General features: G+C 47.7%; 1 protein-coding gene across 4 annotated transcripts in view; it reads right to left on the reverse strand.

Moving 5' to 3' along the window:
* ACAD10 (acyl-CoA dehydrogenase family member 10) overlaps positions 1 to 13810 on the reverse strand; it is a 36123-nt gene that overhangs the window by 7683 nt on the left and 14630 nt on the right. For all 4 annotated transcript variants that reach the window (XM_061603491.1, XM_061603490.1, XM_061603492.1 and 1 more), the window contains 8 exons: positions 13577 to 13645; positions 12195 to 12376; positions 10582 to 10732; positions 9031 to 9176; positions 7345 to 7518; positions 3558 to 3931; positions 2143 to 2283; positions 538 to 675 (listed from right to left, as the gene is read on the reverse strand). In XM_061603491.1, the coding sequence (XP_061459475.1) occupies positions 538 to 675; positions 2143 to 2283; positions 3558 to 3931; positions 7345 to 7518; positions 9031 to 9176; positions 10582 to 10732; positions 12195 to 12376; positions 13577 to 13645 (1375 nt within the window). The remainder of the gene's footprint in view (positions 1 to 537; positions 676 to 2142; positions 2284 to 3557; positions 3932 to 7344; positions 7519 to 9030; positions 9177 to 10581; positions 10733 to 12194; positions 12377 to 13576; positions 13646 to 13810) is intronic.

The raw sequence follows: 13810 nt of genomic DNA on the forward strand, positions 1-13810 counted from the left end.
AAACAAGCAAGCGCAAAGTGCCAGTCTCATAATCAATACCTTAAGCGGCAACAAGATCAAAAGCTTGTTTAAAAAGGAAAGTGTTCAGGTGCCTATAGAACACAAATAAAGAGAAAGACAAACTCTTGGGGCAGGGAGTTGCATAGACAGGACAACACCACCGAGAAAGCCCCCTCACATGTTGCCGCCAGCTGTGTCTCAAGGCAATGGCATATGCAAGAATGGTGCAAGAACTGATCTTAAAAGGCAGCTTTGCAACTGTATACTTATTTACTTACTTAACAGCATTTATACCCCACTCTTTCAAAAAAGGCTGTCAAGGTGGCTTACAAAAATCAGGACTGAGATGGTCCCAGCTTTCAGGCTTACCATCTATAAAAAGACATGACACACAAGGAAAAAAGGCATGGGAGGGAGGAGGGAAACGCAAGCACAAGTTCTTATAACACATTTAAGAGCAGCAACTCTTTGTCGACGTCTGTGGCAGAACAACCAAGTGGAAGACAGACAGCCCTCTTTGGGCCCGGGGCCACTGACCTGCGGCTCCGTCATAGCAAAGCAGGAGCGGATCTTGCCATCCAGCAAAGGCTGCAGCCAGCGCTCCTTCTGTGGCTTCGTACCATAGCGTACCAGCACCTCCATATTGCCAGTGTCAGGGGCAGAGCAATTGAATACCTGGAGAAGCGAGAGCAAAGGGCAAACAGCGGTTAGCAAGTTGGGGGGTGGGACTAAGAGAGCTGCTAAGGATGCCAGCCTTTCACTCAGCCAGGCAATGGGAGATCAACACAGGCCCATCCCTCATAGGAAAGCGGATTTATAAAGCAGGCCAAACGTATTTGTCCATCCGGCCCAGAACTGTCCACTCCAGCAGGAGTTCTCAAGGGCACAGAGAGATCTTCCCCATCATCTGACCCTTTTTAACCAGATATCTGCACCTGGGACCTTCTGCATGCAAATCATGTGCTCTCCCGCGAAGCTGCAGTCCCCTCCCGCAACATGTACGCAGCAGATCTCCCTGGAATCAGGAGCCAGGAGCCGGTGGCTGGGAGCTGGCAGGTCGAGAGGGGAATGAACCTGAGTGAACTCCACAAGGCTCATGCCCAGTCAAAGTGGGAGGAGGGAAGGGGCTTCCAGCAGTCCAGAAGGCTTTGAGGGGCATCCTACTAGGCCCATGAGGTTGGCACGAGTGAAAGAGCGAGGGTCTCTGGCTGCGGGAGGAGAACTAGGGGCTGAACATCAGAAAAAAAAACTTCCTAATTGTCAGAGTGATGTGACAACGGAACCAGTTTCCTAGGGAAGTGGAGGCAGCCGGACAGCCCCGTTGAGGATGCTTTACTGTGGATTCCTGCATTGAGCAGGGGCGTGGACTCGATGGCCTTGTAGGCCCCTTCCAACTCTACAATTCTATGAAAGCTGGAGTGGGGAAAAAGGCAACCCTGGGGCGAGGGAGGCAGGCCAGAGGTCCTCTCCGGACTCAATGCTACCAGGCATTTTAGCATGTGTTTTTAAATTGTTTTTTTAAAATGTGTTTTTAAATGTGTATATTTGTTTTTAATGTTTTTAATTGCTGTAAACAGCTCAGAGAGCTTCAGCTATGGGGCGGTATATAAATGTAATAAATAAATAAATAAATAATACAGGGCAGAAGGAAGCAAGGGGCCTTACCCTTGGGGTCTGTGTGACTCCGAGAGTGCAGGGCACTCACAGAGGAGCAACGGGGCAAAGGGCCCCCCGGAACGTGCTCTGAAGCCCAGGGGTGGGGAACCTTGGGCCCGGGTCCCAAATGTGGCTCTCCAGGGCCTCCATCTGGCCTATAGGCCATGTCCCCTCCCTGCTCCTTGGCCTCCTTGAGTGCTTCAGCTGGGCCGGAACATGCCCTTGAACTGTGAAAATGCATACTCCGTGCCTGGATGAAGGATGGAGACATGAGCCTTCGTGCGCGTGCATGTGGCTGCCTCCGAGTTGTGGGTGGCTAGAATGTAACATCGCCTCAAAAGCCAACTTTTGTCCTTCGCTCTGCCTTCCACTGACATGTGGCCTCTGGAAGGTTTCCCTGGAGGGGTGCGTGGCCCCCGGGCTGAACACGCTTCCCCGCTCCTGCTTCAGCCCAAATCAGCTGGATTAGGCATTTTCAGTGGGTACCTCAGGGGCATGGAGCGAAGTCCCCATCAGCTCACACAAGTGGGCGAACTCCAGATTGGTCAGGCCTGCTCCGTATTTCACGTCTGGGTCGCTCTCCAACGGCAGGAAAAGGTTCCAGAGCCCCTCAGACTTTGCCTTCTCCTGAAGGATAAGAACGGGGAGGGGGGAGAGAGAGAGGTATGAGGGCAGAGATCCATGGGATATGGTTTCCTGTACCCAGCTCTTGGAACACAAGTGGATCCAAGAATTGAGCTCCGGTGGGGATTTGTGCTCCTTGTTCTTCACAGGTCTTCCAAATACCCCTCACCCACTAAATAATTTGAAGTTGGGAATGGGGTAGCAGTGCGCAAATGACACAGGAAAATCCCCCTCTCTTAGAATCAGCTCAAAACTTTCTAGGGCATAGAGGGGATGTAATGAGCCTGCACATATTATTTTATTTATTTTTTTAAAAGTTCCTAGCCCTCATGACTGCACAGAGAAATCAGTTTGTACTTGATGAAATGTATCTTAGAAGCCGGGGGTAGGGAAGGGGGGCAATTCTTTGTCTAGTGATCATAGGGGTAGACGTTCAGTGCAACACACGGCTCCTTGTCTCTCCCCACAGCAATTGGGAACTGAATGGATTATGCAAAATAGGCAAGTAGGATGCAAAGGCTTGAATCTGGGTTTTTTTTTACCGTAGACTGTATAAAGTCTCCTCTCTTGGGGAGACATTATATGACAGTGACCAGAGATGGGCGTTTTTGGTCATGGCACCCCACTGAGGGAATACTCTTCCCAGAGATGCTTTCCTGGCACCATCTGAGATATCATGCCAGTCCCAGGGACATCCGTGCTCCATTCCATGACACCGTGCATCCTCCCTTGCTGCCCTCTGAGCTTGGAAGCTCTCTCCCAGAAACACTTAAAATTGAGTCACCTCTTTTGTCTCCTTCAAATCCCTCCTCAAGAGACACATTTTTGGGGAATCTGGCTTTACCTCTTAGTCCTCATGTCCAGCTGAAAGCGGGCTAGAGTGAGAGCAACGACATTCACCCACGTTCATCCTTGGTTTCCTTCCTTCCATTCCACCCTTCCCTTTGTGCCTGCCCACCACTGAAAGCTCTTTGGGGCAGGAGCCTAGCATGTTTGATTAAGTCACTCTGTAAAGCACTATGTACCTTGATGGTGCTATACCACCACCATTGTTATTTAACATTAAGGTTTTCTAAGCACTGCACAGATACTAAAAGTCAAGACAGATAGTGAGCCTATGGGCAGGTACTAACAGACATGATACAAAAGGAAAAAGGAACAGGGAGGGAGGAGGAAAGCAAGCACCAGAGAAACTGCTCTTTCGCTGGCCAGTAGATGGGACTATCGTCAACTAAGAGGCTAGGTGCGGCTGCGCATTGGAGAGGAAGGGCACTTGCCTTGAGTTCTTCTATTAGGGGGTGAGGAGTCCACCTGTTTGGGGAAGCCTGGTGGTCTCGCAGAAGCTGCTCAGCTGGGTAAATGTGGGTGTTCATGAACTTTTTCAGCTTGTGGTGCAGCTCCTGAACACAGGCAGGCAGGCCATCTGGAGAGACAACCAGGTGGGACTTGGAAGCAGGCGCCAATGTGGAATAGCTCCTCTTTGGGAAGAGCCTCGGATCAGCCCACGTACTGAATGCTCTGGAGGTTGGTCCGGGGGCTGGAGGTTCCTTGAAGACCCGAAAGCCTTCTTTTGTGGCAAAATCCCAGGCAAGGTCTGCCATGAATTCAGCCTGCTTCCCGCTGTTTTCAGCTGTTGCAGAGCTGGCCTGACCTGTGTGAAATGAATGGAGCTAACATCGTTAGGAGCACCCAAGCCCCGAGTTCAGCTGCAGCTCCTTCTGTCTGGACGGAAGAGGCTGGAACCTGGGCTACCATCAACTGCCAAGGTCCAGAAGACTCTGCCAGACCTACCTATTACCATAATACAAATACCTCAGTTAAGGAATCCCCCAGGAACAAGCTCCTTTGAAGAATGGGTTTTTAAGGTGAAACTGATCAGCTCTGCTTCTCTATGGATAAACTTTCAAGCCTGTGTTTTTGCTCTAAGGTGAAACTGACCAGTCTGTCTCTTTGCTTTGCTATCAATAAACTTTCAAGCCTGTGCCTTTGCTTTAAGGTGAAACTGACCAGCTTGTGTCTTCGCTATCAATAAACTGATATACCTGTGCCTTTGCTTTGCTAGGGTGAAACTGACAAGCCTGTGTCTTTGGTTTGCATTAAAAAGAGATCTCTTGTTGGGGGGCGGCAGTAACAGGTAGGCACCCTTAAAGCCACTGTTGAAGCTGCCCCCACCATCTATGAGCAGGTGTAGGAACCCATCCTTATTCTTTCCATGTTATTCCTACCTTTAGTACCAAAGTTTCTGTTAAAGAAATAATTTCCAGAAACGCATCTGCTTTGTTAACTGAGGTATTACTGTATAATTGTATTTTTATATGCAGGTTGACCAGCCCATAAGGACGCAGGTATTAACAACTTGCTTGAGAAGTATCCCTGCAGCCCCAAGCATGTTTTTGCTGTGGCTGACCACGTGCTGGGGCTCAAGGGTCAAGAGCACCTCTGTTGCTTAAAGACAACAGGGACCAGCTCTGTCTTTGCAGATTCCCCCCCAAAAAGCCATGCGCTTTCTGGGATGCTCCCTTTATTTAGTTCTTCATTATTTAACAAATTTTATATACCGCTTGAATGTAAAGGCCTCTACGTGGTTTACAAAAACTTTAAAATTATCAATAAACAGTTAAAAGTCAGTAATTAAAAACATATTTAAAACAAAACAGTGACCAACTAAATAATTACAACAGACCAACCTCTGTGTGTCTGGAAAGGCTTGCTTAAACAGAAAAGTTTTAAGCAGGTGCTGAAAGGAATACAGCGAATAGGCAGGGAGTTCCAAAGAGTAGGTGCTGCCACACTAAAATAACGGTTTCTTACGAGAAATCTCCTCTCTGTCCTCACTTCCACACCAAGCCCCAAATGGCTGGGATACAGGAAGGACCGTCTTGTACACATCATGACAGGACTGTAGTTCAATGGTAGAACATCTGCTTTGCATGCAGAAGGTCCCTGGTTCACTCCCCAGCATCTCTGGGTCAGACTGGGAATGTTCCGTGCCTGAAACCCTGAAGAACTGCTGCCAGTCAGTGTAGTCAATACTGAGTTAGATGGATATCAGTTGACTCTGTATGAGGCAGCTTCAGAGGTTACTATCAGCATGCCTGAATACTACACCCAACATCCTGGCCTCTCCTCCAAATGCCTGCACTATCGGAAATTAGTTGGGTGACAACTAGGGATGAGCAAATCTGACAGTTCTGGTTTCTCTTTCTTCCAATCCTGAATTCATTCCTCCACTTTGGTTTGCATTAATAAAAAAGTCCTCCTAAAAGTTCATCAGCAATTTCGTGTGATGTATTTTTGTATGTTATTTTCACTAATATATGTATCTCTGTGCATCCTTTATCCCAGCATATGTCTTTTTTGTATACATTTAATTACTTGGCTGGAGAGCTGCATTGAGAAATTTGGAAAAGTGCGGATTTCAACAGGTGGCTGCACGCTGGTCAGCAAAAATTATGCAGGTTTGCCTTTAAATGTGAACTGAATCAAATTTCTTGCCCATCCTGAGCGAGGACCAGAAGACTTTTGATTGTACCAGCCATTTATGGGACCTCCCCGCAGTGAGGCTTGCCTGGTGCCCACTGTGATGTCATCCCAGCACCAAATGAAGGCATTTTTATTTGCTTAGCCATTCCAGCATGGTGCAAGTGTGGGTTTTCCGTTGTTGGGATTTTTTATGATGCTTTTTGTTTTAAAACTGGTATTTTTATACTGTTTTTCTGAAGGGTGGCCTAAAAACTTTTAAAATAATTTAAAAAAATTAAATAATTGCATTTAGATGTCAGCTGAAGATGTTTTTGTTTACCCAGGTTTTTAAAGATTAATTTTTAAAGATTCTCTGTGTTAATGATTTCATTGTTTTATAGATAATTTTTGGTTTTGGTGCACATTGTATTCACTGATGTATTCTGCTGTTTTATCTTGTGCTGCACAGCAACCTGGGCTGCTTTTGGGGGAAGGCCGATTCATAAATGCAGTATATAAATAACTTAAAATATTAAATAATGCCCCTACCATTCCCAGAGTGTTATAGGAGGCCCTTAGGCAAAGCCGCTCAAGTCTCCCCCACTCCCCACAATAACCTGGAGCTGGCATGGCTACCGACTCTGGTGCGGTTAGGCCCGTCATGGCTGTCTGCAGGGAAAAATCTTTTGGGGGAGAAGGAGTAAAACATCAATATAGGGGAGCAGGCTAGTTTTTTGCTAAAAAGGAGAAGAATAGTGCCTGTACATTTTGTCCTATATTGCAGATTCTGCAAATGCTAAAACCTTAACTCTTTTTTTTTTAAATGAAAGTTGGAGATCTGCAGGTTGTGGTTTGTGGACACCCAGGGCTCAAGTGGCCTTTAGCAATGTAGGGTAGTCTGTTAAGGGAAGTGGGGCAGCACCCTACCAACCCCCATCTGCCCTACGCCAGACCTCACCTGCCTTCCTTTTTGAAATGGAAATGGACTGCCTTCAAGTAGATTCCAATTTACAGCGACCCTATGAGTAGGGTTTTCATGGTAAGTGGTATTCACAGAGGGTTTACCATTGCCTTCCTCTGAGGCTGAGAGGCAGTGACTAGCCCAAGGCCACCCAGTGAGCTTCATGGCTGTGTGGGGATTTGAACCCTGGTCTCCCAGGTCGTAGTCCAACACCTTAACCACTACACCACACTGGCTCTCACCTGCCTTTTTACTTACAACTAATCCAGGGCCAGAGGGTGGCCCTGACTATCAGCTTCCTCCTCCCCTTAGGGCTGCCTTTGTAGAACATGGCAGGGAGGAGGAGGAGGAGGAGGAGAGGGGCCAAACTAGAATCGGCTGGCTCTGCCTGTCATTGGCTCTGGCTGTACCTTCTGTTGGGCTCCCTGCCTTCCGCCCCACCAATCCCAAAGGGAACCAGCTGCCACTGGCCATTGGAGAGATTATGCCCCTGAATGTCAGCTGGTGGAAACCACAGGTGCTGTTGTGCTCTGCTTGTGGGCTTCCCATGGGCAACTGTCTGGCCACTGTGTGAACAGGATGCTGGACCAGGTGGGCCTTTGTCCTGATCCAACTGCAGGCCTCTTCTGATATTCTCTCACCTGTGAGCGAGCGTTTGTACACCCCCTGTAGGATTGCAGCCACTCTGAAAAAGGAAAAGGCCATGTAGAAGTTCCAGTTCTCCACGGGGGGAATGCCCATGTGGTTACAATACATCTGGAAATATGCCTCCGCTGTGGGGATGGCCAGCTGGTTCAGGTCGCAGTCACTCAGACCTGCAAGCCAACAAAGCCAGTCATGGAAAGCGGGATCAGGGCTTGGCGCTGGCTCAAGCAATAACAACAGCAACAATAATAGCAGAGCTCAAAGATTACAGGCTATGGTAGGCCTTTGATGCTGACTCCCAGAAATGTATCCACCCCTGATGCTTTTGCCTGAGAACTGCTTGAGTGCCCACCATGTATTTGTAAGGGAGGAATTGGGAAGACAACCAGAAGAAGTTGCCTGCAGTGGCCCCTCCTGGTTACGGCTCCCAGTAGCTGCCTAGCCCACTGCTCTACCAGCACCAGTGGTCACCAGGTGCTGCAAGCAAACAAGGAGATAATAGAACAGGGCCAGTGAGGGCTCTGGCCTGGGGAGAGTCCCAAGGGTCAGCTACAGAGGCTTGGAGGGCTACATTCGGCCACTGGGCCCAAGATTCCCCACCTACTGGGTTCAGCTGGCCCAGCTTAACCTAATAGGTTAAGGGTCCTGCTGCATTTGCCACCAGAGAGCAGGAAAAGCCGGCTGTGAGAACTGCCACGGGCTATGCTGTTTCAGGACAGCCCTGCGGATGTGCGGAGGGATGACAGGGTGGAGCGTTCCAGACGTCTGGGCCGCAAGGGCGAAGAGATGCCGAAACACCGTCTGGGCCAGTCTACACCCCAGATTTAGTTTAAGCGCCATTTCCTCTCCATGAGGAATCCTGGGAACAGTAGCTCTGTGAGGAGGTTCAGGGCTCATTAGCGGGGAACTATGAGCGCCCTCACAATATGCAGAATTCCTTGCGAAAAGCCATGACTGTTAAACTACTGCAACAGCCATATAAATATGTAGATACACCCTTACAATGCAAACCTAACCATACCTACTGAGAAGTAAGCCCTATTGTATTCAATGGGGCTTACTCCCAGGTAAGTGGGGTCAGGGTTAGAGATGTGAAGGCCCAGGGGAAAAAAAGGAAAAATTGGGGGGGGGGACAGAAGGGAGTGGTTTCTATTTTTTTCTGATTTTTTTTCAGTCCCCCCCCCCCAAATGGAAAGAAACAGTGGTGGGAAAACATTTTTCCCTCAGATTTTTCTGTTTTTTCCCCAGGTCTCCTCATCTCTAATCAGGATTGCAACCTTAGGGTCCTATGCAGACTGATAAGGAATGTGATACTACCACCTGTGGCCTTGGAAGAGTAGACTTTCTTTGCAGAGGCATAATCAATCATAGCATTAACTCCTATTAAATGTCACTGCGGCCTGCACAGGAGAATGTCCCAGTGAATAGTGCCCTGTCTTGCCTCGCACTCTGCTACCCAAAACTGGCCATCTGCCTGGCCACGCCTCATGATTAAGCCCTCCTTGGGTTGGAATAAACTGCCTCCAGCATTTTTGTTGTCAGCTGGTCTGATAAAGGCTCTGCTTGCTCTGTGTCACCCGGCCAGACAATATTTTCCAAAGAACATCTCCCCCCCAAAAAAACCTCAGTTTTATTTGAACCCACATGGGCTTTTCTCCCCAGACTCGAGAAAATACATGTACCTTTTAGGATGCTAAAGTGGGAAGGCAAATAATACACCAGGCAGTTATAGGCCACGTCGGAAAGAGGATTGCCCAAGGTGGAGAGTTCCCAGTCAAGGACAGAGACCACCTCAGGCTTCTCTGGATGGAAGATCAGGTTGTCCAGCCTATCAAAGGAAACGAATCAATATTTATTCATCTTTCTAATGATGTTTTTAACAGGTGCTTTTTGCTGAATTTATTTTTGTATGTTGTATATCATCTTTATTTATTTATTTATCACACTTGTATACCGCCCCATAGCCGAAGCTCTCTGGGTGGTTTACAACAATTAATATATTTTTTATGAAAGTACGGATTAGAAATACATAAACTAAATAAATTAACTAAATAAATAGTAAGAGCAGGGAGGGTTGCAGGGGGATCCTGGCAGATGCCAGCTTGCAAGGGGAGAAACTTGGACACATCTCTATGCTGTATGTCAGCTTTTCCCAACTTTTGGGTCCCCAGATGTTGTCGGACTACAATTCCCATCAGCCTTAGCCAGCATGGCCAGTGGTCAGGAATGATGGGAATTGCAGCCCAGCAACATCTGAGGACCTAGAGGTTCGGAAAGGCTTCTGTATGCTTAAACCTTCCTGCAACCAGCTTTCTCTAAAAAAAGCCTTCCTCAACCTGGTGCTCTCCAGATGCTTTGCAGTACAACTCCCCTCAGCCAGCATGGCCAATGGTCAGGGATGATGGACATGTTGTCCATGCATTTGGCGGCCATCATATTACCTACCCCTGCTCTAAAGAATCATGAGAAGAGCAGTTTACGGAGGGAGATGTGAATCATGTCAAAGAACACCCCACCCCCTTCACAGACCTTCTGGACCTACTCTTTTCCTGGATGCCTCATATTTTGCTGAGAAAAGCAGTGATTTAAACACACATTTGCCATTCAGGACAGATTTGAAAGGCGTGCATGCTGTATTCCATTATCTAAACTACAGAAAAGAGAAACCACACTAATTTTCTATGTTCTTAAACTCATCAACACTTAAAATGCATTGATAATTTTCTCCTATTCACTCTCTCTTTTTTTAAGGGACCTCTGAAAACGATGTTGGAAGGATGCTGTTAGATGACTAGGGAAGGGGGTGGAAATTTGATTCAGTTCACATTTAAAGCCAATTTATCAAATTTGCACTTCCTGAAACTACATGAAAACCAAAACATCCTTCGAAATTCATACTTCTCTGAATTTTGTATTGCAGTTCTCCAACCAATGGTTACAAAAATGCATATATTAGGGGAAAGTGTGCATAAAAATTAATATATTTGGAAAAATAACATACAAAAATGTCTAACATTAGGAGATACTGCTTGCAAAAATGTGTATAAGTCAAAACTGCAGGAAAATGTGTTTATTAGGAGAAATTTGCACTAAAACGTTGGAAATTTTTCATAAGGATTTAAAAAAATCACAAATTGCTGCAGAAATGTGGAGAACTGAATTTAAGATTGAAAAAAATGAGAAACGGAGAGAAGCGAAAGAGAGAGATCTTTCCATCCCTATTTGACCGATACCTGAAATCTCCGTGCACAAGAGAGAGGCCCTCGCTGGCTGGCAAGTGTGATGGGAACCAGGCAAGGAGCCTCTCCATGGCTGGGATGGTGTGCGTCTCCGTAGCACGGTATTGTTTGCTCCACGTCTGGACTTGCCGCTGAATGTAGTTACCTGGAACGTGAAGATTTTTGTTGCATTAAATACGGCAGACAAAACTATCAGCATTAAAAATAAACCAAGAAAAAAGCAGTTCTGCAAAACTGAGCAGCTGTCATGGCCCCTTCAGAGGACTCGGAGGAGGAGGAAGAGGCAGAGTTGGCAGACCCAGGAGAAGGAACTAGTGGAACCCCTGAGGACACAACTGTGGCTCTTCCCCAGCTGGAGAATGTCCAGGACCTGGCTGAAGCCCCTCAATCGGATTCTGGGCATGAACAGGAGGCTCCCCTCCCCCCTGCAGAAAGGAGACGCCAGCGACTAGCACAGCAACGAAGGAAGAGGTCGGGTCGTTTAAGAACAAGCAGCTCTGAGCTCACGGGCACCTGGCTTAGGGAGTCTGTTATAAAAGGCAGTTCGTGGCTGCAGCAGACTGCTGACTACAACATCAGTTGTGACCCCTCGCGTTTAACGCCGTTACTAGCCTCTAGACCTTCGGACTGGACTCCTGGCTTTCTGAACTCTGCTTCCCTACCTGGACGACGCTCTTGGACACTGCTACTGGTTTAGTTTGTCAAGCCTTTCTTCTGTCAGCCGGCCTCCGTTATCTGCCTGGCCTTGACTGATTTATTGCCAGCTAACTGCCGGCTGCTTCGTTGCTACCCAGCCCCCAGCCCTGAAGCTGACAGTAGCTAGCACAGGGATGGGGATCCTGTGGCCCTCCAAATGTTGCGGTTGGCCTCCAACTCCCGTCTTCCCTGATCCTCGGCTGAGCTGGCTGAGGCTAGGAATGGAATGAACTGTCAATTTTGCTTCTCTCAGTTTCTCATTTGTCTAATCTTAAATTTGGTTCTTCATATTTCTGCAGCAATTTGTGTGTATGCTTTTAAAAAAATCGTTATGAAAATTCTTCAGCACTTTAGTGCAAATTTCTCCTAATAAATACATTTTTGTATGCAGTTTTGACTAACGTACACTTTTTTTGCAAGCAACTTATCGTAATATAGTGCATTTTTGTGTGTCATGTTCACCAATATATTCATTTTGTGCACACCTTCCCCTAATAAATGCATGCTGTAAACTTTGCTTGGTTGGAGAACTGCATCGTATCCAGAGAAGTGCAAATTTCAAAGGGTGACTGTGTTTTGGTTCTCATACTGTTCTGGAACGTGCAAATCTGATAAATTCGGCTTTAAATGTTAATTGAATCGAATTTCCCACCCATCCCCAGGTGTGCCTGACGACGGGAGGTGGGAATCCAACTTCATCTGGAGGGCCACAGCTGTTCTCCCCCACACCCAAGAGAGCAGCCATTCCCATCCTTGGGTCCCCAGATGCTGCTGAACTACAACTACCATCAGCCCCAGCCAGCATGGCCAATGGCCAGGAACGTTGGAAACTGTGGTCCAGCAAGCATCTGGGGACCCGAAGGTTGGGAAAGGCTGCACTAGAGAGTGACCCGGTGATGCCATTTACGCACCATGTTTCCCATAATCCTCCAGGCCGGCCACTCTGACATCTACACTGTGGATCTTACAGAGGACTCTGTTCATAGCAGTATATATCGCCCTCCGTTGGCTGGGCTCCAGTCCTGGAAGACAGGGGTCCTTGAAGATCCGCCCGGTGCAGTAGTCCATTAGATAGAATGGGGTGCCGATGACACTGGGGCAATGCAAGAACATTAGTGCAAGAACACCAGCAGAAAGCATTTCCACAGGCAAAACAGGCTCCATCACTATGATGCACTGTCAGGGCTTGCTGGTTGTTCGCTGGCCTCTTAAGTAGGCCCCAACCAGCACCAGCAGGCAACACCCAAGCAATGGCTCTCAAGTAGACCTCACTCAGACACTGCCTGGGGAGAAGAACTCAGACACTACCAGGGGGCTGCCTGATGGTGGAGGAGACCAGCTGTTGTGCTTAGGCAAAAGGAGGTGAGGGGAGTCTGGAAGGATATAAAAGGCCTCAGAGAGAGGCAGGGCTGTGGAGTCGGTATGCCAAACCTTTGACTCCGACTCCTCTGTTTTTCTCCACAGCCCTGGAAAGGGCTGTAAATGTCTTTTTAAATTGGAAGCTCTCGTAGGAGCATTTTTGTCGCCGCCTGAATATGCGCTGATCTTGGCATCACAGCATTTGTCTTCATCTGGGTCCTGTGTCATACACTGACACATAAAATGTTTTCCATCTTGAGTTATGGTGAAATGCTCAACTACAGCTGACTTCATGGGGAGCTTCTTTGACATTTTGAATTTATATTTTAAAAAATTTGTCAATCAAAATTTATTTTGAAGCCGGAGTCGGTACATTTCTACCGACTCCGACTCCACCCAAAATTGCTTCCGACTCCATGACTCTGACTCCACAGCCCTGGAGAGAGGGAAGGAGAGGAGGGAGCCCTGTGGAGACACAGGGAGGAGGCTGGGGAAAGGGACTCCTTACTTGCCTGGTGGAGGCCCTCTTTAGGCTGTTCCCCGAAGCTCTACTGGGTGTGGATACCAGTGGACCAGGCTTGTCTAGCTCCCCGGGGAAGGCACAGGCGCCCTTGATGTAAACTTGCTAAAGACAATGAAGCCTCCCCTGGAATACCGAAGCAGCCCTCAGGAGGAGAGGTCTGTTAAAGGAGAGGGTGCCGGGAGGAATCAAGGTCTGGAGTGACACCAGATCATGCGGAGAAACATTTCTGTAATAAAGCTGGATCTACAACTGAACAGGTGTGAGTTGATGCTTTTGTTTTGACCTCTTTAGCAGGCGGGGGCCATGGAAGGCTTGGAGCAGGGCCTCTTTGATGTGCCCTTTCCCCAGAAGTGCGGGAGAGTCATTCATCCTGCACTTAAACGTCTCTCACTCTCACACACATCCATCCACCTTGAATCTTCACATAAGGCAAAGACTTTAGGAACAGGAATGCCAGCTTCTGCGAGAGCCTTCAAAACCCTGTCAGGACAAAGGGGAATAGAATGAATATTGTAAGGATTTGTCGAGAGTGCTTGCATTTTTAAAACAAATGAGTATAACAACTTATACAAGAGTGCTTAAAAAATACTGTGCTGTTGCTTATCATTGTAACCAGATGACCACGTGGACTGCCTGCACCTGTAC

This window comes from Rhineura floridana, chromosome 19 (genome assembly GCF_030035675.1).
Source record: "Rhineura floridana isolate rRhiFlo1 chromosome 19, rRhiFlo1.hap2, whole genome shotgun sequence".
Classification (NCBI taxonomy): domain Eukaryota; kingdom Metazoa; phylum Chordata; class Lepidosauria; order Squamata; family Rhineuridae; genus Rhineura; species Rhineura floridana.